At 43.2% G+C, this 26913-nt stretch overlaps 1 protein-coding gene across 2 annotated transcripts in view; it reads left to right on the top strand.

Moving 5' to 3' along the window:
* The first annotated feature begins 372 nt into the window (after positions 1-372).
* Positions 373-26913, top strand: part of BPGM (bisphosphoglycerate mutase) — a 37557-nt gene continuing 11016 nt past the window's right edge. For both annotated transcript variants that reach the window (XR_012242947.1, XM_073621278.1), the window contains exons 1-2: positions 373-677; positions 12292-12951. Coding sequence is in view for 1 of the 2 variants with exons in the window: in XM_073621278.1 (XP_073477379.1) it covers positions 12351-12951 (601 nt within the window). In the remaining variant the exon portion in view is untranslated. The remainder of the gene's footprint in view (positions 678-12291; positions 12952-26913) is intronic.

Below are 26913 nucleotides of genomic sequence, written 5' to 3'. Positions count from 1 at the left end.
TGTTGAAGCCGAAGCAAGTGTAAATGAGCCCTAAATGCATTGATTGGCCGATTAGCGATTTGTGTTACCAAACAATTGAACAGGTGAACCTAATAATGTGAGTGTATACTCCATCTTTTTTATGACAAACCCTGTACACAGCACTTCCACAGTGCTTTATTATAATATGAGGAGAACTTATATACTAATGAACCATGTTTATGTTCCATATGCTGCCCTGGTAAGGGCCAGTGCCCACATCATCTCCATCTTTTAAGACACACACTGTACACAGCAATATCTCTATGGAGAGTGACACGGGCGGTGACGTCAGCAATCCCACCTTCCTCGTCCCTCGCGTCTCCCGTTTAGCTATTGGCTGCAGTCGGTGCCAATCCAGGCGACACGAGGGCGGGACTAGCGCGGGGTGTTTAGAGGGAAAAGGTGGCTGCAGGAGGCGGGGAGTGTGTGTGGTGCAGAGCAGACTGCCTCCCCAGCACAATAATAACATTCACATCCATCCAGAGCAGCCCGCACATGCACACTCCAGGCTGTGCAAGAAGTAGAGAGGAGCTGCAAGCCTAGTGAGCTGCTGTGTGCAGGACTGAAGAGCTTCCCTTATATAGAGCCTGCAGGGGAAGAGAGACAAGCCTGCTGCCCACCTGACCTTTGAGAGAAGCCAGCACCTGCACTGCTGGGTGAGTACTCAGTGCCCACTCCTCTCATTATGCCCTGTCTGAGGTACTGTAAATCTCTTACTGTACAATCCTTCAATAGATATTTGTCTCCACAGCTTCTGCAATGCATTTTCTAGTTCAGTCTGCTCTCATTCCTGGCTAGATCTGCTATCTCATCTCATACAAGTGTTGACTTGCTTTTTAAATATGCAGTTTGAATGAAAGGAACGCCAGGTGACCATGCTATGAAAGCCCTTCCTGTTATAGGGTGACAACTGTACTCTGGTTGCTTTTCTGCGTTGTCACCCTATCACATGCACCCCTGGCAGAGGCTGTGCTCACACACATGGCCCAGGTATGGTCTACTATCGTCATTCAAGGGCAACGATGTGCCGCCGACGCTGGAGTGAGTGCATGGAGACAGGCTGGAGGGGATCAGCAGCATTAGCATGGGGGGCAGGTGAATCGGCAGCATTTAGTATGGGGGGCAGGTAAATTGGCAGCATTAGCGTGCGGGGGAGTAAAAGTTGTATTAGCCCTGTTCACACTGGTGCGATTTGACATGCCAAATCGCAGCCTGTTGCCGGCAACGGCACAGTCCCAATTGGTGCGACGCCACACTGATTTCCAAAAGTAGTTCCTGCACTATTGCGGGCAATTTTTTTTATTTCTATTTTTTCAACATCTGTGCATGAACCTGCACAGATGTCTTTCAAATCGCCGTCCTGAAATGTGAGTTTTGAAATTGTGCAATTTCAAACCCGTGTCCAGTGTGAACGAGGGCTTATAGTACACAGTGGGAGATTTACTAAAACTGGTGCAGCTGTGCATGGTAGCCAATCTGCTTCTAACTTCAGCTTGTTCAATTTTAAGCTTTGACAATAAAACCTGGAAGCTGATCGGTTTCTATGCAGAGCTGCACCAGATTTTGCACGCTTCAGTTTTAGTAAGTAACCCCCCCACGGTGCTTTAGCTAACTAAACGTTGGGTCTTAGGACACCTTAGGAGTTAGACCCCTTTCACACCGAGGCGGTTTTCAGGCGTTTTAGTGCTAGAAATAGCCTCTAAATAATGCTTGAAAGCTGCCTCCCGTTCATTTCAGTGTGTCTTGTCACTCTGGGGCGCTGCGCTTGCGGGACGTTACAAAAAGTCCTGCAAGCAGTATCTTTGGGGTGGTTTGGGAGCTCCCAAAACACTCTGCCCCTTTAAAAAAAAAAAAAAAAAAAAAAAATGGGTAGCGCTTCCAAAGCACCTGAAAACGGCTTCGGAAGCGACGCAACACGGGCGTCTTTTAAGCGGCACACAAGCGCTGCTTAAACAACGCTAAAACGAGGTAAAAGGGGTCTTAGGCCCCATTTGCATCATGTTTTTTGCTGCATTTGTGTGACAGCATAGGGAATAGGCTTTCCCTATGCGAGCCAAAGTTGCTTACATACACTTTTTTTTTTTTTTTTTTTTTTTTGCACTGAGCCAAGCACATTTATATGTTCCACGTTTTGCCGCCTTTTTTTTTTTTTTTTTTTTTTTTTTCAATTACACATCAAAATACAGGACTGCTACCCTTCCCTTTTTTTTTTTTTCCTGGGATTTAGGCTGGGTTCACACTGGTGCGATGTTAGACATTTGCATGTGATTCTATTTGCTCTGCAGATCACATGCGATGTCTGTACGATGCAAATTCACCCATACAGATTGCATGGCTGAATTTGCGTCGCATTCACACCAAAATGGTGCATTGACTCCCGCAGCGGTTCACAAATGTCATTGTGAACCGCCGGCAGGTGATATGCGATGGAGGAACCCACAGTGGAATACGTGAACTGGGACTGACACATTCCCAAAAACGCAAGCAAAAAACACATTTTTGCCTGCGTTTTCCCTCTGCCTAAGTGTGAATGCAGCCTTAAGCTGGCCATACATGATACAATTTTCTTGTACGATTTTCCTTGATATTTAACTTCAACTATGTAGTGCAAGGGCCTGCCTGATTGGATATAAATGAAAAGTGTTGTTTAGGTTTAACCTCCCATGTTATATGGTGTTTGGTAGCTCTAAGGTTTCCCTCCTGGGTTTTTTTTTTTTCTGCTGTTGAAGAAAATAGTCATAGGTGACAAAAAATGTTTTTTGCCTAAAAATGGACGGCATTTGTTGCACAAAAACACAAAAGGACACAAACCTTTTTTTCTTATTTTCTGCAGACATAAATGTAAGTAATATAAGATGTCCGTTTACATCCGCCTGCCCATGGACATACTTTTTGAACTAACAAACAGATGCAGACTCAAAGCCTGTGCAAAAAGGCCCTTTACATCTTGTAAACCTGGCTATATCAGACCCGTTGGCAGGTGTTATAGAAAAAAAAACATTTGCAGAGCCTTCCCCCAAGCTTTGTTGAAGCTTTTAAAGTACCATGTAGCTCCAGTTTGAAAATGTTCAACGCAGATCCTAATGGAAGTGCTGATTTGCCTTTTTAAATTAGCTGCTAGCAGGCTTTGCACTTCTTGAGCCCTCGGTCACACTGGTGTGACTTGTCATGCGATTTGACAGCTTCAAACCGCATGACAAGTCACACCCTATTGTCCACATTGGAAGCGGTCAAAGCAGTGTGAATCCATCAGTCGCACAGATTTTGAAAATGGCTCCTGCACTACTTTTTGCAAGTTCAGGTGAGACATAGACATTTGTGCATGAAGTCGCATAGATGTCTTCCAACTAGCACCTAAAGTAGCACTGAAATTCCATTTTGAAATCCTGCTACCTTAAGTGAAGTAACATGATTTCAATGTCGCAATCGGTGTGACTGGGGTGTGTAGCTTGTTGAAAGCCTGCTAGCAGCTGTTTAAAGTGGTTGAAAACCAGCAGTGTCCATCTTAACCCATCTTCCTTTCAGGTCTGCGGACTCCAGCTGTGTGATTGGCCGGAGCCGTGATGATGTCACACCCACACGTGCGGGGGAACCGCCATTCACAGTACAAGATTCTGAAGGAACGGGTGGCCATTCCTTCAGAGTGCATGCGTCAATGAGGTAATCGGCTGCATATATAGTAAATCTCTCCTACACGGCACACGTTTAGGAGATATTTACAGTTCCTATAGGTAAGCCTGTAATAAGACTTACCTATAGGTGCAAACTATGCATGGGACTTTACTTCCTCTTTAAAGTGGCAATGAACACTCCTATTAGGATCTGTGTATAACATTTCCAAACGGGAGCTCAAGGGCACTTTAAGGCTGGGTTCACACTTATGCGAATTGAATGTGGATTTCTCCGCATCCAGTTCGCATAGCAGGATATTGTGACAGGCTCACTATGGAGCCTGTTCACACATCCCTGCAGCGGCTCCTTGAGTTGCACAGGAGCCTTGTGCGTCTTTTAGTCTGTTTCAGGTTCGAATTCCGTCTGAAATCGTACCTGAAACGGTGAATGGAGACGCACCGGACACCTGCTGTGAGCCTCTGCGTGTTGTAGTGTGAACCCAGCCTAAAGGTTTAGTGAATCCTGCTTGATCTTCATACTGCTCTTATGCAAGCTGAAGACCATGTGAAACAGGCCTTAGCCCTGGATGGGTTTCAAGGTCTGCATTCTATTTAGGCCTCATATGGACACTGTGGCCCACATAGCATGAATGGGATGACTATTTATGCAGCTTGAGCTGGCAATCTATGTTACTTTATGGGGACACAGCGACTGTACAGACACTCGTCCTAATATGACAGGTTTTCCGGAGTGGGTCTGTGTTCAAAGGCACTTACCCACCCCTGCACACCTGTCAAATATAGGACATACGACTGTGTCCCCATAGACTAACACAGGCTGCTTGCATGAAGCTCTGTGCAGCTCCAGCCATATATGAACAAATGGCCACTCATGAGCCTGTCCTACAAGTTCCCAATTCTGAACAGAACTAGATGGGAAATCTTCCAATGGAAAGGTCTGTTCCAGTGACAACGGTCTTAGGGTTGATTCACACTAATGCGTTTTTTTGCATTTTGCAGAAATGCAGGGAATTTTCTTTAACATGAGTTCCTATGGAACACGTTCACATCAATGCATTTTTGTGCCTTTGCATTTTGGGAAAGGGTCGGGTCCCCCCCCACCCAGTCCATACAATTTAAAAAAAAAAAATGTTGCCATGGGGGTGTCCCCCTCCAAATCCAGACCAAAGGGCTTAGTATGGACTGGGTGGACCTATGCCGTGTTTTGTTTTTTTTTTTTTTTTTTTTTTTTTTTTTTTTTTTTTTTTGTGAATTTAGTTTTTTAGCAATTTCTTTTTTACATTCAGCTGTCAGTGGGGAAGCCCACTGACACTGATGACTCATCAGTTGCTAAGGACGCGATGGCCGGCTCTGACTCGCACCTTAGCAACAAGTTATATACAGTGAATGTATAAAAAAAACGCAGTTACAAAAATGCAAAAAGCACTGCAGAAACGCTCAAAAGCAACATGCATAGATGTGCATCAAGCCTAAGAGCTTATTTACACATAGAGGAGTGGAGAGTAAAACTAGGCAGTTGAGCCACATTTTACCACCTTAATCTATATACTTGCGCCAAATGCGACTCATTCAAGTGAATGGGGGATGTGCTGCAACTACGTGTAATGAACGCAGTGGTTGGGCAGGCTTTCTAGGGTTATCATAGATGATGAGGAGGCAACATAGCAGCAGCTATTTGCCTGCGAACCACCTCCTGATCCAATATGGATTGTTTTTCAGAAGGGTGACAAGAGCTGCCATCAGTGTAAAGCTCCCTGTATATGGCTGAGCAAAAAAACAGGTTCCTCCCGCTGTCATTTGTATTCTGACAGCAGGAGAGTTAGCGGGACTTCTCCAGACAGAATGCACTGAGCAGTGCTGCAGCCTATTTGCTGTAGCACTGCTTGAACTAAAGTTTTCCAGCAAGCCTGTTTTGTGAGCAATCAGTAGATCGATTACTCTTGAACAGGACTGTCCATAGGTGGATCGAAATTTGTCCAGTTCAGCAAGAACTGGCCAAATCTGGCCCACCAAGGCATTTCATATAGCCCTCACACCAGTCCTGCAGCTGCGATATCTCCCTTGTCTCAACAGTCGGCAGCAGAAAGCGGGATAGGACTTCTCCACCAGATCCTGCTCATCTCTGCTGCAAACAACCCCCCCCCCCCCAACACCCACAGCAGAGAGCTGCTGCGGGTGTTGGAAGGAACTACAGATCCTACTCTTCTCTATGCAGCCACAGCACCCTCATGTCTCCCCCTCCCCTGGTCTCGGTATTCAGCAGACTCTGGCAGCTGACTCCAGCCCTCCTCCTGTCCTCCTCCAGACTCGGCAGTTTCTGATGTAAGGGGGTTTGGGGTGCTCTGGACATCTGTTTATATTTATTATAAGAATAATACAATTCTATGCCAGTTGAAAAGGAGGATTGCACACTGCTGGTATAATCCACAAAAAACTTTATCGGAGACTGCTCAGACAAAACAGTGGCAGAACCATGTTTTGTCTGAGCAGTCTCTAATAAAGTTTCTTGTGGGTGATACCCGTGGTGTACGACCTTCCTTGAGGGCAACCATAATGCTGATGCTGCCTGCAATGAAATTGATTTTGAAACCCCTGATCTATGGCAAGCTCAAAGTAAGGTTAAAGTTAAACTGAGGAAGTAAGGTTAAAAGGAGGAAATTGCCAGCAGACAGGCTTTGTTCTCACGCCTCTTCTGCAATAAAACAAATGTGCCTGCCTGCTCCAGTCTTTTTTTAAATTGTACACTGAGCTCCGCATGCACAGCTCGGTGGCGCACATTTTCAGCAATGAATTCACTTCTGTGCACATGCGTGGGGGTCATCCAATCAAGTTGGCTAAAGACCTGCTTTCAAAAGAAGCTGAGGTGAAGATGTCAGTATGGCGAGAGAGGGTAAGTATTTGTAGACTTTGATTTTGCATTAAGATGGGATATTCCAATATCCTATTTCATTTTGGATATAACTGACCTGGAACAAGTTTAGAAATAAGGAACTGTAATTTTTTTTTTTTTTCTGACACTAGTATTTTGTAGACAAACATTTTCATCAAAATTTTCATAAGCAGCATGTTCCCAGTGATGATAACTAAATGAAAATTACCCCATGTTCGTCAATTGCGAAAACTATGATGGGAATCGCTGTCCATTTTTGTCAACAAACAAAAATGTAACGATCATGAGAGGGAGGGACATTTACTCATGTGAACTTCCCATTTCCTCTGAGCTCTGCCTGCAAAGCCCGTGAGTATTTCACCTGCCAGCAAGCAAGGTAGTGACTGTAGCGTTCTTAGTGGTGTAGCCTGCTTAGCACTGTGTGCAGCACTTAACTGTCTCCCAGTGGTCCAGAGCACTGTGGAGCTTTTACAGGCCTCCTCAAACCACTGTCCAGAGCACTGTGCATTACAGGCCTCCTCCGGTCCACCGGGCCGTTTCATATGGCTCTCACACCTATCCTGCAGCTGCAATATCTCCCTTGTCTCTGCCCCCCCCCCCCTTGTCTCAACAGTCTGCAGCAGAAAGCAGGAGAGGACTTCTCCACCAGGTCCTGCACTTCTCCATGCAGCCACAGAGAAGCTCATCTCTGCTGCACCCCCCCCCCTCCCCCACACCTGCAGCAGAGAGAACAGAACTTCTCTTACAGATCCTACTCCTCTCTATGCAGACACAGCACCCTCATGTCTCAGCATTCAGCAGACTCTGGCAGCTGACTCCAGCCCTCCTCTGGTCCTCCTCCAGACCTGGCAGTTTCTGCTTCCCAGCTTTTTTATAGCATTGACAGGCTTCCTCAGACCACCCTCCAGAGCACTGTGCAGTATTACAGGCCTCAGACCACCATCCACAGAAGTGTGTGCATTACAGACCTCAGACTGTCCAGAGCACTGTGCAGCATTGCAGGCCTCCTCAGACCCAGTGTTAAGTTTGTAGATGAAAAATATTATTGTCAAATTAACACTATTTCAGATAACTAAAATGGCATTTTGGTCAAATGACCAGGACTGAATTGAAATTTGACTCGAGATTTGTGACTCGAGATTATGTTAGACTAAACCAGGCAGCCCCCATACCTCTCCCATTCCAGAGTCACTTTATCATATGAGGCAGATGACTCCCCTTACTAGTTGATACTTTTGTGTGTGTATCTAATAGAGCGAGAGATACACACCAACTTTAATTTATACTTTTTCCCAGTTCTTGCCACCACCTGATAGTCTGTTAATATTTGTCAGTCAACTATTTAAAAATTTCAAACAAGCCCATGATAAATGAATAAACATTTTGTTGTGTATAAAACTGTTCTGGTTGTCTGAGACATCATTGCTCAGCATGTTTATACAAGCTTCGCCAGCAGTTGTCCTTCGTCATTATTCAAAAAACGTTGGCATGTGTGTAATGATTTTCGATATGTGCCTATGAAGAAGAGGCGGAAAGTGTTCTCTTTCATGTCATCTTGGTGTCCAATGTATTTTGTCACTTCCTTGCATTCACATCTGTGTGAGTCTCTCCTCCCCCCCCCCCCCCGGGGGCAGAACAGGAAGTCTGCGTGTCATGTTTATAATGGTTTAAGCCTCGTTTGCTGCGTCTTGTACATTCTGCAGGTGACAGATTGTTTTGGTGACGAACACTGTGTCCTGTCTACAAGTTTGGCTTGACTTCTTTATTGGGTTTTTATGAGGATGGCTAATGAAACAGAACTCCATCTATTGGTTTTTCCTCTTTTTAATCATTTTCCCAATGTTTTAATCAAAAAAATGTTTGGGTTACTTGCCCTCTCTATACTCCAGTACTGCATTCTGTGTCCTCCACTGCCTCTCTCCACCCACTTCTTGCAAGTCTCATTTACCCCCTTCCTGTGAGCCCAGGTTGTCATAGACACACCGATGATGTGCTTCATCACACTTGCCTGGCGTTACAGAATGGCAATACTGAATTAGGCTCAGATGTCCTTGTGTGAGCGCCCTTCTGTGCTGCAATGAGGACCACCCACCCCAGTGTAGAAGAGGAAGAACCGATGTCACCATACCAGCCACAGGACAAAATGAAAGTGTGTATTTAGGGAATTAAAAAAAATAGAGAACAGAGTGTGACGACTGTGGGGTTGGAGGTACTTTAGCTGTTACAACCAAGGCATCTAATGCTGGCGGTTGTTATTGCCAATCCTTGCTAGTTATGGCTCAAAAATGTCACTGCATGATAGTGCACACACTCTGTCACAAAATAATCAGGGAGGGTGAATCTTTAGTTCAGAGCTGGGGGTTTCATCAGTGATGAGTACCTGACAAGTTACTGTGGGTTTGTTTTTTTTTTGTTAGGACACATGAACTGCAAGAAATATGTAGGCTGCTATTGGTGCCCTCTACTTCTGAAATACTAGTTGCCTGGCTGTCATACTGATCTATTGGCTTAAAGTGACCATCCACTGGCCTGAAGTGACCATTGCTACACAAAATGTTTTCAAACTTGTAAAAGAACCGTATACATGTCCAACCTGTGGCCCAAGACGGCTATTAAAGGGGTTGTAAACCTTCAAGGTTTTTCACCTTCATGCATTTTATGCATGAAGGTGAAAAACCTTCTGTAGGGAAGCAGCCCCCCTTTTACTTGCCTGAAACGGATCTTTCCAGCGACGAAAATGAGCCCAGCAGCTCCAGCCGCTGTCTCGGGTCCTCATTGGACAGATTGATAGCAGCAGGAGCCAGTGGCTCCCGCTGCTGTCAATCTAATACAGTGACATGGGAGCCGGAGGGGGGGCGGGGCAGAGTCCTGCTGTCTGTGTCAATGGATGCAGCAGCAGGACTCGGGAGAGCGCCCACACGAGTGCCCCCTTGGAAAGCGGGTCTCCGCAGGGGCACTCAATGTGGGGAGGAGCCAGGAGTGCCGCTGGGGGCTTATTGGAGCGCTGGACTGTGGAGGGGTGGGAGCAGTCAGCTTAGGCTCTTAACGGCTTGCTGAGAGGTTGAGTCTAGTGCCGGTCACAGGGTTCACTGGCTCGGATGTCAGCTGAAAACGGGTCACAAGAGTGCCAAACAAACTGCACTCCTGTGATCCACAGGAGAAGTATAACCAAACAGGCTTTGGCTGTACTTCTCCTCCTTTAACTTGTGATCTGTTCTGCTCATCAGCTATCCTTTTTGTTAGTGTATTTTACATACCTCCCAACTTTTTGAGATGGGGGCATGAGGGACACCTATTAGCAAAAGTATAGAGGCATAGGACAACCCTCCCCCACCCCCTGCCATGCCCTACTTAAAGGAGAATTGTACAAAAAAAGATTGGTTAAACCCACAAGTACTTTAACACTACTGCTCCTTTTTTATATTTGCCTTTGAAATTTACAGATACAGTCATTTAATTTTTATATATATTTATTTTTTATTTTTTTTTTGTGTGGCCCAAGACAATTCCTCTTCTCCCGATGTGGCCCAGGAAGGTCAAAATGTTGGACACCTCTGGTGTGCATGCTCCTTCCATATTATTTTTATTTTTTTCCCCCACTGGCCAAGCCGCCAAACGCCCTGAGGCATTGTTCCCAAATTTTACATGGAAATAAACAGTTATGGGAATGCTGATCTCCTGGGGCCTGCTGTAGCCGGTTCTCCCTGCTGACTTCCACATTACAGAAATGAAGTGATTTGGGGAAATGCATAAACGCCATATGGGCAAACATTTGTGGACACCTGACTAGAACACCTATAGAAACTTGTCGGCCTTCTCATTCCAAATTCATGGCATTGGCCTCACCTTTGTGGTTATAATAGTTTTTATTATTCAGTACTGATGTTGGATGAGAAGACTTGGACTGCACTTTGCATTCAGTTTCATCCCAAAGGTGTTCAGTAGGGTTGTGGTCAGGGCTGCAGGCCACACGAATTTCTCCACACCAAACTCATCAAACAATGTCTTTATGCACAGGGCACAGTCCTACTGGAGCGTGACTGTTACCACAAGGTTGGAAGTGCACGTTATTTAAAATGTCTTTGTATTATGTACCGTAAGCACTGTAATCTTCACTGGAAACACCTGTACGTTTGGAGGAATATCCACATCGATTTCACTGTATTTTGTTTCTTGTTGTTGTTTATAGTATACTAATGGTATTTTAAACACAAAGTAACATACATTTTATGGTCTCTGTTGGCTTAATCGTGCCCTGTTGTGTATGCAATTCATATGTAAGGTTTGTGTTCTGTGGAGTGTTGAATGTGTTTCAATTCACCCTTGGGCTTCATTTTAATTAGTTGTTTCAAATACAACCTATGCAAAGAGCTGGTTTGCAACTGGATTCTGGCAAATGCTCTCTTGCTTGTACTGCATTTCTAAAAATCAATAAAATTGCCTGTGTATTTACAGTATGTACATAAATATGTCCACACCAATGCTCTCCTATCTGGGTGTCAACAAGTGAGGTCATAATCATTGCTGAAGAAATGTCGTGAGAAAAGCCTCTATGGAAAAAAACACTTAAAGTCAGAATTTAATTTGCGTCACTTCAGGGCAAGAATGCATGATTAAATTATTGGTTGCCATGAGCAGTAATGCCGTTCTTAGTTTGCTATTCATATGCCTAGATCAGACACTGTAACTTGAACTGAAAAAAGTTTGTTTAAAGTGATTGTAAAGGTTGTTTGTTTTTATTTTTAATTAAAGTACCGAACATGTTATACTTGCCTGCTCTCTGCATCCTCCTTCTCAGATTCCCCCGCAGGCGCTCCTGGACACACTCCATAAGACACAGCCCGCGATATTCACTCTGACAGCAGCAGAAGCCAATGGCTCCCGCTGCTGTGTCTGAGCTAATGAGGTTCCTATTTGTAATGTACATACTCACACCAGGCTTGCTTACAGTGCCTAAGATGGTACTGTCATTTGGACAGTGCAGATCACAAGCAAAATCAAAATAACCTTGTGATCCCTGTCCGTGCCATCTTTTCAGAGCTCTGTGCCATGGCCGAGACTCTCACGTGCATGCGCGGGAGTGACGTCATCGCGGCTTGGCTGATCAGAGGGCCGAACACTCAAACCCGAAAGGGAGAAGATAGAAGCCCTGTCAGCGGTGACAGCGTGTAACTGGAAGGCTTTGTTCTAAGGTAAGTATTTCATAATGTGCTAGTATGGGATGCATACTGGCACTTTATGCCATTTGTCTTGCAGGGCTTTTATTTTTGGTGCGGTTTACTACCACTTTTAAATAGTAAAAATTTATTAAAAAAAAAAAAAAACAGTGGTTATTAAATACCACCAAAAGAACACTCTCTATGGGGGAGATTTATTAAAACTGGAGCACTCGGAATCTGGTGCAACTGTGCATGGTAGCCAAACGGCTTTTAACTTTAGCTTGTTCAATTAAGGTTTGGCAATAAAACCTGGTTACTGATTGGTTTCTTTACAGAGCTGCACAAGATTTTGCATGTTTTAGTAACTGGAATACATTGTTGTATGAGTAACTGTCAGTCAAACTGTCGTAGTACTGAAAAATAGCCTGGAAAGGAATGAAGGGGGTGTAATCTGCTGGTATTGAGGTGGTTAATAACACTCCTACAGGTTTCAGTCAATGGATAACCAAGCCTTGGCATTTCTGACCCACTTTTGGTTCCATTTTAGCAAGTGTACATTTATTTTTATTTTTTTTCGTTTCTTTATCAGGTAACATCTTCTGAATAATCTGAAAGGAGTTCTTCTGGGAACTGAACACCACAATCAACATGTCAAAATATAAATTGGTCATGCTGAGGCATGGTGAAGGTGCCTGGACCATAGAAAACCGATTCTGCAGCTGGGTGGACCAGAAGCTAAGCGTGGAAGGGATTAAGGAAGCGGAGAAGTGCGGAAAGTATTTAAAGTCTCTGGGCTTTGAGTTTGACATGGTCTTCACTTCCATCCTCAGCCGGTCTATCCAAACAGCATGGCTGATTTTAGAAGAGCTTGGTCAAGAATGGGTTCCGACTCGAAGTTCTTGGAGGCTAAATGAACGCCATTACGGGGCTCTTATTGGCCTCAACCGAGCAGAATTGGCTCTGAATCATGGAGAAGAGCAAGTAAAGATCTGGAGGAGGAGCTACGATGTGGCCCCTCCACCAATAGATGAGAATCACCCTTACTACCAAGAGATACACACGGATCGCAGGTATACATGTTGTGACATTCAGAAGGATAAGCTGCCAAAATCTGAGAGCCTGAAGCAAGTCCTGGAAAGGCTTCTTCCTTTCTGGAACGAGGAGATTGCACCAGAAGTAAAGCGTGGAAAACGCGTTCTTATTTCAGCACACGGAAACAGCACCAGAGCATTATTGAAACATTTAGAAGGTATAGCATTTCATTTTAAATGTGTTTTGTGCAGTTTAAAGGGGGGATCTTTTTAAAATTTAGGCCAACCCACCCCTTCCATTTTATCTGTAGAAAATGGGTATCACAGGTGACCAACCATATGTAACCGCTTCAAAGAAATGTCTCTTTAAAAGGCAGGAAATAGTTAATCTCACCCTTTAAATTTTTTAGAAAAAAACAAACCAGTGAAATCCCCCTCCCCCCACTATTACTGTTCTGAGGACAACCCAAAATTTTATTTTTTTTTTTTTTTCCTTCACTTTTGATGTAACCTGTAAACAAGACAAATGGAGAGGGCGAATATAACGGAGGCAGGTAGAGGTAACCAATAAAAAACCTACCAGGGGTTCCAATACCTCCCCACACTATCCAAAACTGAAACAAACACTTTGACTTTATTTACACTTAAGTGATCTGCCACTAACTTAAAGTGTGTTATTACAAAAAACAAAACACTGTCATACTTGCCTGCTCAGTGCACCAGCTCTCCTTGCTCCTCCTCTTCTTAGTGTGCCACCATAGGAAGCCACTTCTGTTGTGGTATCGACCAGAGCTGCCTGTGTCCATAGGCGCAACCCCAACCCCCCCCCCCCCCTCCCCCCGGCCTCACTGAATTTGACTGACCGCGGCAGGAGCCAGTGGTAATAGACACAGACAGTGAAGCTAGGGGCGAGCCCGCACGAGTGCCTTCATAGAAAGCTGATTTCTATAGGTACTCTCGCCGGAGAGAAGGAACCAAGAGCGCCAGCAGGGGACCCGAGGAGAGATGGTTCAGGGCCCCTCTGCAATTCCATTGCACACAGCATGTAAGTGTAAACCCGTTTTTTGTAAATTGTGAGCAATCACTTTAACCACTTACAGGCCGGACCATAGCTGAACGACGGCTACAGCGCGGCCAGATAATTCTGCGCGCTCCTGGGAATGTCCGTGACTGACAGGTCCAGAGGACCCGCCTCATCACGGATCACAGTAAAGAGCCAATGACAGCGGCCCTTTACCACGTGATCGCTCCGTCCAATGAAGGAGCGATCAGTTGTCAACAAGCCGGTGCATGCCCAGTTCAGCTCTTCCCTTCTCTGTAACGATAGGTACAGTGTGCAAGGAGAAGGGAGAGATCGAGTGCAGCAGCGCTGTGGGCTGGATCTGAAGTTCCCACAGCGCTGATCAAGCCAATTTCTGGCTCATCCATGGCTCCCTCATGCTCATCTATGGCTCATTTATTCCTCATCCATGCCACTGCAGTGCCCATCAGTGCCTCACAAAAAAGTAATGGGTAGTCAAATGGATTTGAAATTTATGCCTTAGAACACCTGCTAGTACTCCCTGCATGTTGGGCCTCTGTAGGTGGCCAGGCTGTGTAGAAGTCTCACACGTGTCGTATCGCTATACTCGGGAGGAGTAACAGAATGTATTTTGGGTTGTCATTTTTACTATGTGTTAGAAATATTGTATAAATTGACAACTTTTGTGTGTGGTGTGTGTGTGTTTTTTTTTTTTTTTTTTTTTTTTTTTTTTTTTTACAAAAAAAAAAAAAAAAAAAAAAAGGCATTTTCCAAAAACTCGTGGGAAAAAAATGACATGTTCAAAAGACTCATTATAGAATATACGTTGGGGTGTTTTTGCTTTCCAAAATGGGGTCATTCTTTGGGCATTTCCATTGTCATGGTGCTCCAGGGCCTTCAAAAGTGCAAGAGGTAGTAAAGAAATTTAAATGTGGATTTTATGTCCCTAGATGCCTGACAGTGCTCCCTGCATGTTGGGCCTCTGTATGTTGCCAGGCTGTAAAAGTCTCACACGTGGTATCGCCATACTCAAGAGGAGTAGCAGAATGTATTTTGGGATGTAATTTGTGGTGTGTGTGTGAGAAATAACTTATGACCCCCTTTTTTTTTTTTTTTTTTTTTTTTTATTTTGGGGGGGGGGGGGTAAATCTTCATTTTGCAAAGAATTCTGGGGGGGAAAAAAAATAACATTTAAAAAAAAAAAAAAAAATCACATGCCTCTTACTAAATACCTTGGAATGTCTACTCTCCAAAATGGGGTCATTTGGGGGGGGTAGTGGTACTTTCCTGGCTTGTTTAGTGTCAAGAAATTTAGATTAGGCTGTTAGTACATCAGGTGTGATCAATTTTCAGTGTTGGCACCGTAGCTTGTAGACTCTTTCACAAAGAACAAATAATATACACTGATTTGGGTTATTTTTAACAAAGATATGTAGCAGTATAAATTTTGGCCAACATTTTTATGAAGAAAATTTACTAATTTGCAAAATTCATTTTTTTACAAAATTGTCGGTCTTTGTTCATTTATAGCATAAAAAATAAAACAGTGGTGATTAAATACCACCAAAAAGCTCTATTTGTGTCAAAGGACAAAAATTTCATATGGGTACTGGGTAATTGTCCATTCAAAATGTAAGATAGGAAGCTGAAAATTGGTCTGGTTAGGAAGGGAGTTTAAGTGCCCAGTGGTTAAAGTGGTTCTAAAGCCTATACCCTTTTTTATTTTTTTTTTTTTTTTTACATTAAAGTTTGGCTCGTTCAGCAGCAACCTGCAATCCAGTGTTTCCTCATTGCTGCCACTGTTAAATTGTGTGATGGGAGAAGTTTGGGCTGATGGTTGTGGTCAACAGTAGAGGTATAATGATGTGACATGACTGGTTCTCTTTAAATGTAGCTCCAACCTTAGTTTTGGGTAGCAACAGAACAGTTTTTTTTTTTAAATGCCACTGTGTCCATACTGCAGTCTCAGAGCTTGGATCTCCCACCACCAGTCCACAAATGATAGCTACATGTTATCTGAGAGACAAGCTTTCTGGTCTCCTAACCTTCTGCTTCCCAGTGTACATACACTATATATTGTCAAAAGTATTGGGGCACCTACCTTTTTACACGCACATGAACTTTAATGGCATCCCAGTCTTACTCAGTAGGGTTCAATATTGAGTTGGCCCATCCTTTTGCAGTGATAACTGCTTCAACTCTTCTGGGAAGGCTATTCACAAGGTTTAGGAGTGTGTCTATGGAGAATGTTTGGCCATTCTTTCAGAAGCACATTTGTTAGGTCAGGCACTGATGCTGGATGAAAAGGCTTGGCTTGCAGTCTCCACTCTAATTCATCCTAAAGGTATTCTATCGGGTTGAGGTCAGGACTATGTGCAGGCCCGTCAAGTTCCTCCACCCCAAACTCACTCAAGGTCTTTATGGACCTTGCTTTGTGCACTGGTCCAAATCATTTGGTGGAGGGGGGATTATAATGTGGGGTTGTTTTTCAGTGGTTGGGCTTGGTGCTTTAGTTCCAGTGAAGAGAACTCTTAAGGTGTCAGCATAGCAAGACATTTTAGACCATTTCATGCTCTCAACTTTGTGGGAACAGTTTGGGGATGGCCCCTTCCTGTTCCAACATGACTGCGCACCAGTGCACAAAGTAAGGTCCATTAAGACATGGATGAGGGAGTTTGGGGTGGAGGAAGTTGACTGACTGGCCTGCAGAGTCCTGACCTCAACCCAATAGAACACCTTTGGGATGAATTGGAGCAGAGACTGCCAGCCAAGCCTTCTTGTCCAACATCAGTGCCTGACCTCACAAATGCGCTTTTGGAGGAATGGTCAAATCTTCCCATAGACGCACTGCTAAACCTCGAACAACCTTCCCAGAAGAGTTGAAGCTGTTATAGCTGCAAAGGATGGGCCAACTCAATATTGAACCCTATGGACTAAGACTGGGATGCCATTAAAGTTCATGTGCGTGTAAAGGCAGGCGTCCCATTACTTTTGACAATATAGTATATATAAATGTGCTGGGCAGCAAGTGGTTATACAAGGATTATGGCTACAGTGGTGATCCTGGTCTTGTTTTGTTAGAGCTGGATTTACTGTAAAAGTACTTTAGCAGGGTTTGGAAGGGAGGTCCCGCACGCATGATGATTACACCACCCGCGAGGCATCGCCACGAACGTCGGAGTAAGAGCAGTAATTCTAGTGCATATTTAACTCCTAAACTGACTCTAAACCTGCAAAGATTTTTAAAACTTGGCCTATGGACAATTTTAGGTACTGTAGTTTCTTGCCATTTCACAGGCGTGTACAATTTTACATCTTGACATGTTTGGTATACGTTTACTTGTCACAACATCACATATAAATTTTACCAAAAAATCATTGAAGTGTATTTTTTCCTGAAAATTGTTCGATAAACTGTTGTGTAGATATTGTGCCACGTTTAAAATTTTCAACAGCCATCATTATATTTCTTAGGGCCTGTGCTTTATATATTAGAAAAAAAAAAATTATGAAAGAATACATGCATTGTATACAAGACAGAATAAGAATATAAATATATATATTCCAAGTAGTACATGAGACGTTGGCAAGATTAACCACTTGCTAACCAGCCATCGTCATACTGCGACAGGTTGGCTCTATTCTGCGAATCGCCGTAGCTGTACGTCGGTTCGTGCAATAGATACAGTGGGGGGCGCGCACGTTGCTGGAGTGGATGCGCGTGACTGGCGAATGCGATGTCCGCCGACCACCCACGATTGCTCCAGAGAGCCAGAATGTGGATCTGTCAATGTAAACAAACAGATCCCCGTTCTGACAGGGGAGTAGAGAGAGATCGTCTGTTCCTAGTGATCCGGAACAGTGGTTGCTCTCCTCTAGTCAGTACACGCCTCCCACAGTTAGAAACCCCTCCAAGGAAACACATTTAACCCCTTTATCACCAATAGTGTTAACCCCTTCCCTGCCAGTGTCATTTATACAGTAATTGGTGCATTTTTATAGCACTGATCGCTGTATAAATGTCACTGGTCCCAAAAAAAGTGTCAAAAGTATCCGCTCTCTCTGCCACAATGTCAGTTTTTCTAAAAATGGCTGATTACTGCCATTACTAGTGTAAAAAAAAATTAAAATGTCAAATCTATCCCCTATTTTGTAGACGCTACAACTTTTACGCAAACCTTCCTTCCTTTTTTTTAAAAAAAAAAAAAAAAAAAAAGACCGAAAAATAAAAACCCACAGAGGTGATCAAATAACACCCAAAGAAAGTCCTATTTGTCAGGGAAAAAGGACATATATATTTTGTTTGGGTACAGCGTCCAAAATGGCATGGTCATTAAGGGGGTAAATCCTTCCGGCCCTTAAGTGGTGTTAAATGGCGTGAACAGCTAGAAAGGTACAACAGCGTAGGTCACAGGTATAGGGTATACAAAGCAGGTGAACACAGCTCAAAGTGGGGTGTGTGTGTACTGGTATTTAATGATCAAAAGAGAACATCAGCTTTTTATGGGGTTTAGCAAGCTTTAAAGAGGACCTGTTGTGTTACACTATTTGGTTTATTATTGCTCTGTGTCTTTTTGAGCTGTGTTCTCTTGTCTAAGCTGAACTCTCTCTCCCACTGTAGTTCTGTATATCCCCCTCCCCTTCCCCTTTCTGGTTCATTGCTCAGTATTCCACCATGTTGTAACATCTTTCTATGTGGCTTACAACACCAATGTTTTTCTACTTATGAATATCCATTAAACGGAACATTCAAAAGGATTCATCGTCTGTCTCTTAAACAGTGAGTTTATTCATGCAAGGGATAAATGGAACACCAGGTAAGCCCTATATGAAGCTGGAGATAAAGTTTGTATGGTCTTGTAGTTGAGTCAGAACAGGACCGGCCCAACAGAATTTAGGAGTATGGGGATGGGTACCTCAGAGACGGTTCAGCAGACTTTGGACCGAGTTCCAAATAGGCGTGATTCCTGGGAAGCTCCGGTACATATGATAGTGTGCCTTTTGTCAAAATGGTACCTCCAGCATCGGTCAGTGCTAGTAGGATAGATGGCGTGGAGAACATCCGGCGTCAGATACCAAAAGTAGAGTACAAATGGAGCTCTTGGCTGCCTGAGACCAGACCACCTGCCACACTTCCAGGGAAATGTCCTCGCCTAGCACATTCTCCCATTTGGAGCATATAGAAGTCTGACAATTTTAAATTTTTGGGGTTCTGAAGTAATTTTTTTGCAAAAAAAAAATGCTGATCTTTAACATGTACAAATATAAAAATGTCTTGCCCTGGTAGGCAAGTGGTAATGTGATTGTAAAGGATCAGAACGTGTCATGCTTATCTGCTCTGTATGTGTTTGGTGATTTGGCACAGAACAGCCCTGATCTTCCACTTCTGGGAACCAATTGACCCCCCCCCCCCCCCATGACTTTCCCCATAGCAAGCTGCTTGCTATGGGGGCACTTGTGCCAGCTCACTCCACGCCACCTCTGTGTGTCCATAGAAGCTGCATGCATAAGGTTTTTTTTTTTACCTGAATTTGTTAAGGTTAAAAAAAAAAAAAATAAAAAAAAACCTTCTGCCTTTTGAACTACTAGAATTAGATGTGGACGCCTCCCATGTGTCCTATAACAAGGAGTCAACTAGAGAGTTGATGACATTTTAGTCATGAAGAATGCCATATACAGTGTGTGTGTGTGTGTGTGGGTAAAAAAAAAAAAATATATATATATATATATATATATATATATATATATATATATATATATATATATATATATATATATATATATATATATATTTATTATTGTGTGTGTCATTAAAGCGGTAGAATCAGTTAATTTTCTATTCCAGGGCTTTTGCTGCTTAAAGTGATAATAAAGTCTGTGGGGGAGGGGTGTTTTCCTTTAAAAATAAACATGTTTTGCACAGAGCAGCCATCTGATCCTCCTCTTCTCTGGTCCCTCACCTCCTGCCGGGTGCCCCCACAGCAAGCAGCTTGCTATGGGGGCAGCTGAGCCACTGCTCTGTGTGTGTGTGTCCATTCAGATAAAGAGCTGCAGTTTGGCTCCACCCCTTCTCTCTCCTCATTGGCTCACTGACTTTGATTATCAGCAGATTAAAAAAAAAAAAAAAAAAAAATACTTCTGACTTTATGACCCCTTTTAAATTCAGTGACCTCCAGCATCATCTAACCCACTTTCTCCTAGCCCTGGTCTGGAGAATGCTGCAGATGACTATCTGCAGTAATGTTAGGGTCTTCCCACTGCCAGAGAAAGAAAAAGGTAAAGAGGACTTTGTGATGTCACTTAACCAAGGACATCTGGGGGGGGGGGGAAGGTATGTAGATAGACAGCTACATGAGGATATAAAGAATTAATTCAATGTGCACTACTAGAGAAGAGAGCATTACTTGTTTGCACTGGTGTTCTAGATATAATTCTGTTTAAAATTGGGAGAGGGTAGTAGTGGCGGGGGGCTTCAGAAACCAGATCAGCCATAGTAGCTTCCTAATCCTTACAGGTTTTAAATTTTAAAACTCAGGAAAGTATCACAATGACCTATATGATCAGTTACAAGTATCTTGTTGGAACATAACTGTTAAAGCAACCCAGACTTGGCATGAGAACATACTTGTCACTCCATTGTTTATAAGTTTTTTAAGGTGAAGATATATTCTATATTTTTTTTTTTTTTTCTGTAATTCATCCCACTTTTTTATTTTATTTTTTTTCAACTGAGGCCAGTTTGATTTGCAAGATAAATTGGTGTCTTCTTTCAGCTCTTATGGCAGCTGGCACGGGCATGTGGGTGTCTACGAAACTTTGCTTTGTTTGCTTCTTTACGTTTTTAATGCTTCTTTTGTTTTGGATGGCAGCAGAACACATGATTAAGCTTGGGTGATCATTGAAACAATTTGGAGACAGACCATGTACAAATTCCTGGCATGCAGCAGACCACAAGTGCTGACACATCTTTTTAATTGTAAGCGTTTCTGGCACTGTTCACGTTATAGGTTTAAGGAGAGTCTGTAGTATTTTGGGGTTTATTTTTAGAATTGTATAATTGTGATTTAACTTGCTGCTGGTAATCTTGCCAGTGTATTTAAAAGTAGACCCTAACTCCAATGTTAAGAGTCAGCTTTCCTGGTGAAACTGCTGCTCTGTTTTTTTTACATTTATTATGAATGCTCTAAAAACTTTTTGGTGCTGCATGTACACTATATTACCAAAAGTATTGGGACGCCTGCCTTTACACGCACATGAAGTATACCTTGTTTGCTTTACTTCTCCTCTGGATCACAGGAGTGTAATTTGTTTTGCACTCCTGTGACCCATTTTTAGCAGACAGCGGGCTGAAGACCGCTCTTTGCTGAGGTCACAGAAGTCGGTACAGCATCATCATGATAATGGAAATTGGAATCCACCAGGTGCCTGGACCGACACAATGCCTCAGCCTCTCAGTGAGCCGCTGAGAGCCTGAGCCGGCCACTCTGCCCCCTCCACAGCCCAACGCTCCAATGAGCGTGGAGGGGGCAGAGCACAGAGCTGTGACTAACAGTCTGCAGCTCTCTGTTCACTACTGATCGCTCAGCTCTCCATGCAGAGGCGCTGGGGGGACAGATGCAGCATTTGGTCCAATGCTGCATTCACCTAGGTAAGTATAAAACTGAAAAAAAGCCCAAACCCACATTCTCTCTTAATGGCATTCGAGTCTTAGTTCGTAGCATTCAATATTGAGTTGGCCCATCCTTTGCAGCTATAACCGCTACAACCTTTCTGGGAAGGCTGTGCACAAGGTTTAGGAGTGTGTCTATGGGACCATTCTTCCGGAAGCACCTTTGTGAGGTCAGGCACTGATGTGGACGAGAAGGCCTAGCTTGCAGTCCCTGCTCTAATTCATCCCAAGGGTGTTCTATCAGGTTTATTGACCTTTTATTGTCTTTTATTTGACCTTGCTTTATCCACTGGTGCGCAGTCATGTTAGAACAGGAAAAGGGCAATCCCCAAACTGTTCCCACAAAGTTGGGAGCATGAATTGTCCAAAATGTCTTGGTATGCCGAAGCCTCAAGAGTTCAGTTCACTAACTAAGGGGCCAACCCCAACCCCTGAAAAATAACTAAACACCATCACCCCCCCCCTCCACCCCAAACTCACTCATCCATGTCTTTACAGAGTCCTGACCCCAACCCGATAGAACACCTTTGGGATGAATTAGAGCGGAGACTGCAAGCCAGGCTTTCTCGTCCAACATCAGTGCCTGATCTTACAAATGCGCTTCTGAAAGAATGGTCAAACATTCCATAGAAACAATCCTAAACCTTGTGGACAGCCTTCCCAGAAGAGTTGAAGCTGTTATAGCTGCAAAGGGTGGGCCAACTCAATATTGAAACCCTACGGACTAAGACTGGGATGCCATTAACCACTTAAGACCAGAAGGATTTCCCCCCTTAATGACGAGACCATTTTTTGCGATACGGCACTGCGCCACTTTAACTGACAATTGCGCGGTCATGCGACATTGTACCCAAACCAAATTTGATGTTCGTGTGGTGTGTGTTTTGTTTTGTTACAAAATGGGGGATATATTTATGGCGCCTTTTTTTTTTTTTTTTTTTTTTTATTTTCTATGGCGGCGATCTGAGATTTTTATCTGGACTGCGACGGTATTGCGGCGGACAAATTGGACACATTTTTGGGACCATTGACAGTACAGCGATCAGTGCTATAAAAATGCACTGATTACTGTATAAATGTCACTGTCAGGGAAGGAGTTAACTGTGTTCCCTAGGTGTGTTCTAACTGTAGGGGGGATGGGACTGTCTAGGAGGGGAGAGGGATCAGTGTTCATACTTAGTATGAACACACGATATGTCTCTACTCCCCTGAAATCGGGGATTTGTGTGTTTACACACACAGATCCCGGTCTCGTTCTGTCACGAGCGAACGCGGGTGCCCAGTGGGGCGTCACGCCCGCTGGGCACTCACATTTTCTCTCAGCACAATGCTGCCGGCGTGCGCTCGCCCCTAGTGGCCAAAAGGCGAAGTGATGTAAGGTAACGTCGTTTCTCCCAGCCGTGCCATTCTGCCGCAGTTTTTTAAAACTGCGGTGGCTGGTTGGCAAGCAGTTAGTGGTTGTAAACCCTTTACAACCCCTTTTGCCTACAGGTAATGAATTTCTCCTAAACTTGCATAGTTTAGGCGATAGTCACTGTATATGCATGTGCTGACGTCAACGGCACATGCACACTGAAGAGACTGCTCATACGTGCCGTTTCTTCAGCTAGTGTGCTGTTACAGGCAGCTCCTGCGCACATGCGCAACGTCATCGCGGGCTCTGGCAAATCACAGCGCCGCAGCCCACAATACCCGGAAGTAATGCCGGGACCAATGCATGGGCTTTGATCTAAGGTAAGTATATCATAATGAGCTAGTATGCATAGCATACTAGCTCATTATGCCTTTTTTGTCTTGCAGGTGTGTGTGTGTGTGTGTGTGTGTGTGTGTGTGTGTATATATGTATGTATATGTGCGTGTGTGTGTACACAATACATACATACATACATACATACACAATGTGTGTGGTATATATATATATTATCTATCTCATTTTCCTCCCTGTGGGTTTACAACCACTTTAAAAAAAAGTTGCTTCTACAGGAGTTTAGTGTTCTGCTGTAGAAGCGGCTCAATATTATTCTGTGTCCATGCACATTAGGAAAATTACAGGTATATTTTGAGCTCAACATTTTAGAGGCAGGAAAAAAAATTTTCTGATGTTTTTTAAATATTTTCCATTTCGCCAGGTTGCTCTATAATTTTCAGTCCGTCCCTGCTCCACAGGTACTCCATATTGCCGATTTATAGTCCACTCTCTGTATCCCTCTTTGATACTTGGCTTCTTCATCCATAGCCATTTTTTAGGGATAAGACCTTTTGCCGCGTTGAGGAGGAACGGGACCAAAGTGTGTGTTTGTGTGTGTGTGTGTGTGGTTTTTTTTTTTTTTTTTTTTTTTTTTTTTTTTAAATATTGTTTCCTTGTTTTAGTAGTTCTGTGGAACAAGCAATTCCAGGGTGTGTTGAGGGATCTTCTCTCCTGTTATCACCTCCGTATATTCTAATATACCCCGCCAGTATTCTTTTATCTCTGGGCATTCACACCATATATGGAATGTTGTTCCTAGTTGTTTACAGTTCCTCCAACAATGTGGGGACTTGTTTGGTTGGATTTTATTGATTCTTTCTGGTGTGAAATGCCATTGAACCATGCACTTGTAATTTACCTCAATCGAGGTTATATCAGATGCATAGTTGTATACTGCACCTACCATTTGCGTTTCGTCCAGTTTTATACCCATATCCTGTTCCCATTTTTCTATATAGGGTAGGTTCCATGTCAATCTAGTTCTGTTAGAATTTTGTATATTTGGGATATCCCGTGTCTTACAGGCTTTCTTGCACTACAGAGTTTTTTCTATTGGCGTTAACTCATTCTCCTCTCTAATTGGTTGGGGGATTGTGCTTATAAAGTGTTTTATTTGTAGATACTCCCATTCTTTCAAATGTGACCACCCGTACTTTATTAAGTCCTGCTTTGTCATAATTTCCCCATGAGTTGTTATATCCTTTAGTTGTGCATTTCCCATTTGTTTTCCCCACCGTGTCCCGTTCTCTGGGGTGAAAAAAATTTGTGCTGCTAGTGGAATTAGTGGAGAGAATTATATTTCCATTATTCTTTACAATAAAGTGTGTCCCATACTTTATGTACTGTTTTGGTTATCTCGTGTGTCTTTTTGCTATGTGTTCTATATTTCGGTGGAATCCAAATCATTTTTTGAAGTTGTGTCCCATAGAGTGTGTCTTCCATCTTTACCACTTAAATGAATTCCACTGTTTTTGTACTATGACAGTTGTATTCTTCTATCCCTGTAGTAGTTTTAGCTTTATCTATTGTGATTCAACAATAGTCTTATCCCATTGCATGGGCTCCTGGGTCTCCTTTTATCGTTTAGATAAAGAACTTATATCCAGGGTGTGCAGAGTAGACAGCACAGTAATCAATTTTGGCAGACTGTTCACTGAGAAGTACCATAACAGAAGAAACTACAGTAGATGTAGCATGGCAGATATGACACATGACAGATGACCTGGGTTTGACCATTCTTAGCCTTTACAACGTTTCCTGAACAGTTTAACTTGACAGATAGTAACCAATGTTTAAAAACGTCCGTTGTGCCATGTTTACATGCCGCATTTAGGTTTTAGAAGTTTTATTTATTTTTTTTTAAATGGTCCAAAAATGTTTTTTGTGTTTGTTTTTTTTTTTTTTTTTTTTTTTTGTTGTTGTTTTCCAAAAAATGCTTCTAAACTCAACTGCCTAGAAACCAACTATAAATGACCCTGTGTACATGTACTGATAAGATACATAGAGGAGAGCTCAGGGGCAGGTGAAAAAAAACGCCCAACTGCTCCTAAACACTTGTTTACCAGCAGCAGTGTACATGAAACCTATAGTGCAAGTGTTGCACCGCCTCTGGCACTGTTCTTTTAACTTCTCAATATACAGTTATGCCAATTTTAAATTGGCCTTTATCCTAATTCTTTTCATAATTTTTCTATGTACCACAATGGTGGTCAACTTACTTCATATAGGGAGCCTCAAGGATGGCCCCTGGAATCTCCAAAGGGGCCACATGTAACATTTAAGTCTCGTTTACATGAACTACTACTATAGTGTAGATCCATGGCGAGGGCTTTGGTTTGCCCGGACAGGAATGCACAAACGTTCTTGCATCCCTGTGCAAGCAGTTCCTTTCATGTCAGTTTGCACGACATAGCCACTGCTCCCAGTTTTGACAGCCTTGCGGGTGCCCTGAACACACACTGTCTGCGTTTGGGTCTTGCGCACCCCACTATCGCATGACTGTCATATTGAGAGCAGTGTCCTTTTTATTGTATTGAATGTATGTCTACAGAAAAGTGGTTGTAAACCTCAAACAGAAATATGAACAAAGCATATTCCTGATTTCAATTTTTTTTTTTTTTTTTTTTTTTTTTTTTTATTCATTTTAACATAAAACATTACATACATTCAAAAAATACATGTATACAGAATCTTTTAAAAACAAAAACGTAGGAATGGATCACTCCTGGAGATATATCTTCTTCAAAGCTTTCAAGGTTCTTCATAGAGAAAGGAAAAAGGACCATGCCTCCTCGACTCATTCTATCAATCACTTTTCCTCCCCCCCCCCCCCCCCCCCCCCCCCCCCCCCCCCCCCCGCCCCCCCCGATATTCCTCTATAGTGTGTGCTTGTCTCAATTAAGAACTTTCAGTCTAAACCTTTTGTGCACTTTTTGTACCCACTTCACTAAAGCTCTGGAAGATTTACCCCCTTCATGACCAGACCTGCAATACTGCATTGCGTTTCATTTAACTCACAATTGCGTGGTCGTACACTGTACCCAAATTTTTTTTTTTTTCACCCACAAATAGAGCATTCTTTTGGTGGTATTTAAATAAAACAAAATCTCTCTACCTCCCTCTCCTTTTTTTTTTCTTCTGCTTTAAAACCCTACAATAAAAAAAATCAATTTAGGCCAATATGTATTCTGCTACATATTTTTTGGTAAAAAAAAAAAATCCAATAAGCGTATATTGGTTTGCGCAAAAATTATTTAATAGTAATGGTGGCGATCAGCGGACTTATAGCAGGACTGCAATATTGCGGCCGACAAATTGGACACCTAATTTACACTTTTTGGGGACCAGTGACGCTAATACAGTGATCAGTGCTAAAATATGCACACTATCACTGTACTAATGACACTGGCAGGGAAGGTGTTAACATCGGGTGATCAAAGGGTTAAATGTATGCCTTAGTTGTGCTTGCGCACTGGGGGGGAGGTGCTTTGACTAGGGAAAGGCAAAGAGCCCTGTTCCTACTTAGCAGAAACACAGTATCAGTACCTTCCCCTCTGACAGATCGACAATCTGCCTTGTTTACATACATAGGCAGATTGTTGTTCTACCTCTGTACTGTGTAATCGGCAGGTGCCGGTGGACATAGTTGCCCCAGACCCGGAAGTCTCAGATCACTCATCACTCATCGTATGAGCGTAAGATGTTATTCCCCAGGTGCCGATATCCTTCCGATTTCTCAGATG

This window comes from Aquarana catesbeiana, linkage group LG03 (assembly GCF_042186555.1).
Source record: "Aquarana catesbeiana isolate 2022-GZ linkage group LG03, ASM4218655v1, whole genome shotgun sequence".
Classification (NCBI taxonomy): Eukaryota; Metazoa; Chordata; class Amphibia; order Anura; family Ranidae; genus Aquarana; species Aquarana catesbeiana.
The sequence above is the reverse complement of the archived record's forward strand: the minus strand, read 5'-3'. Positions and strand labels throughout refer to the sequence as shown.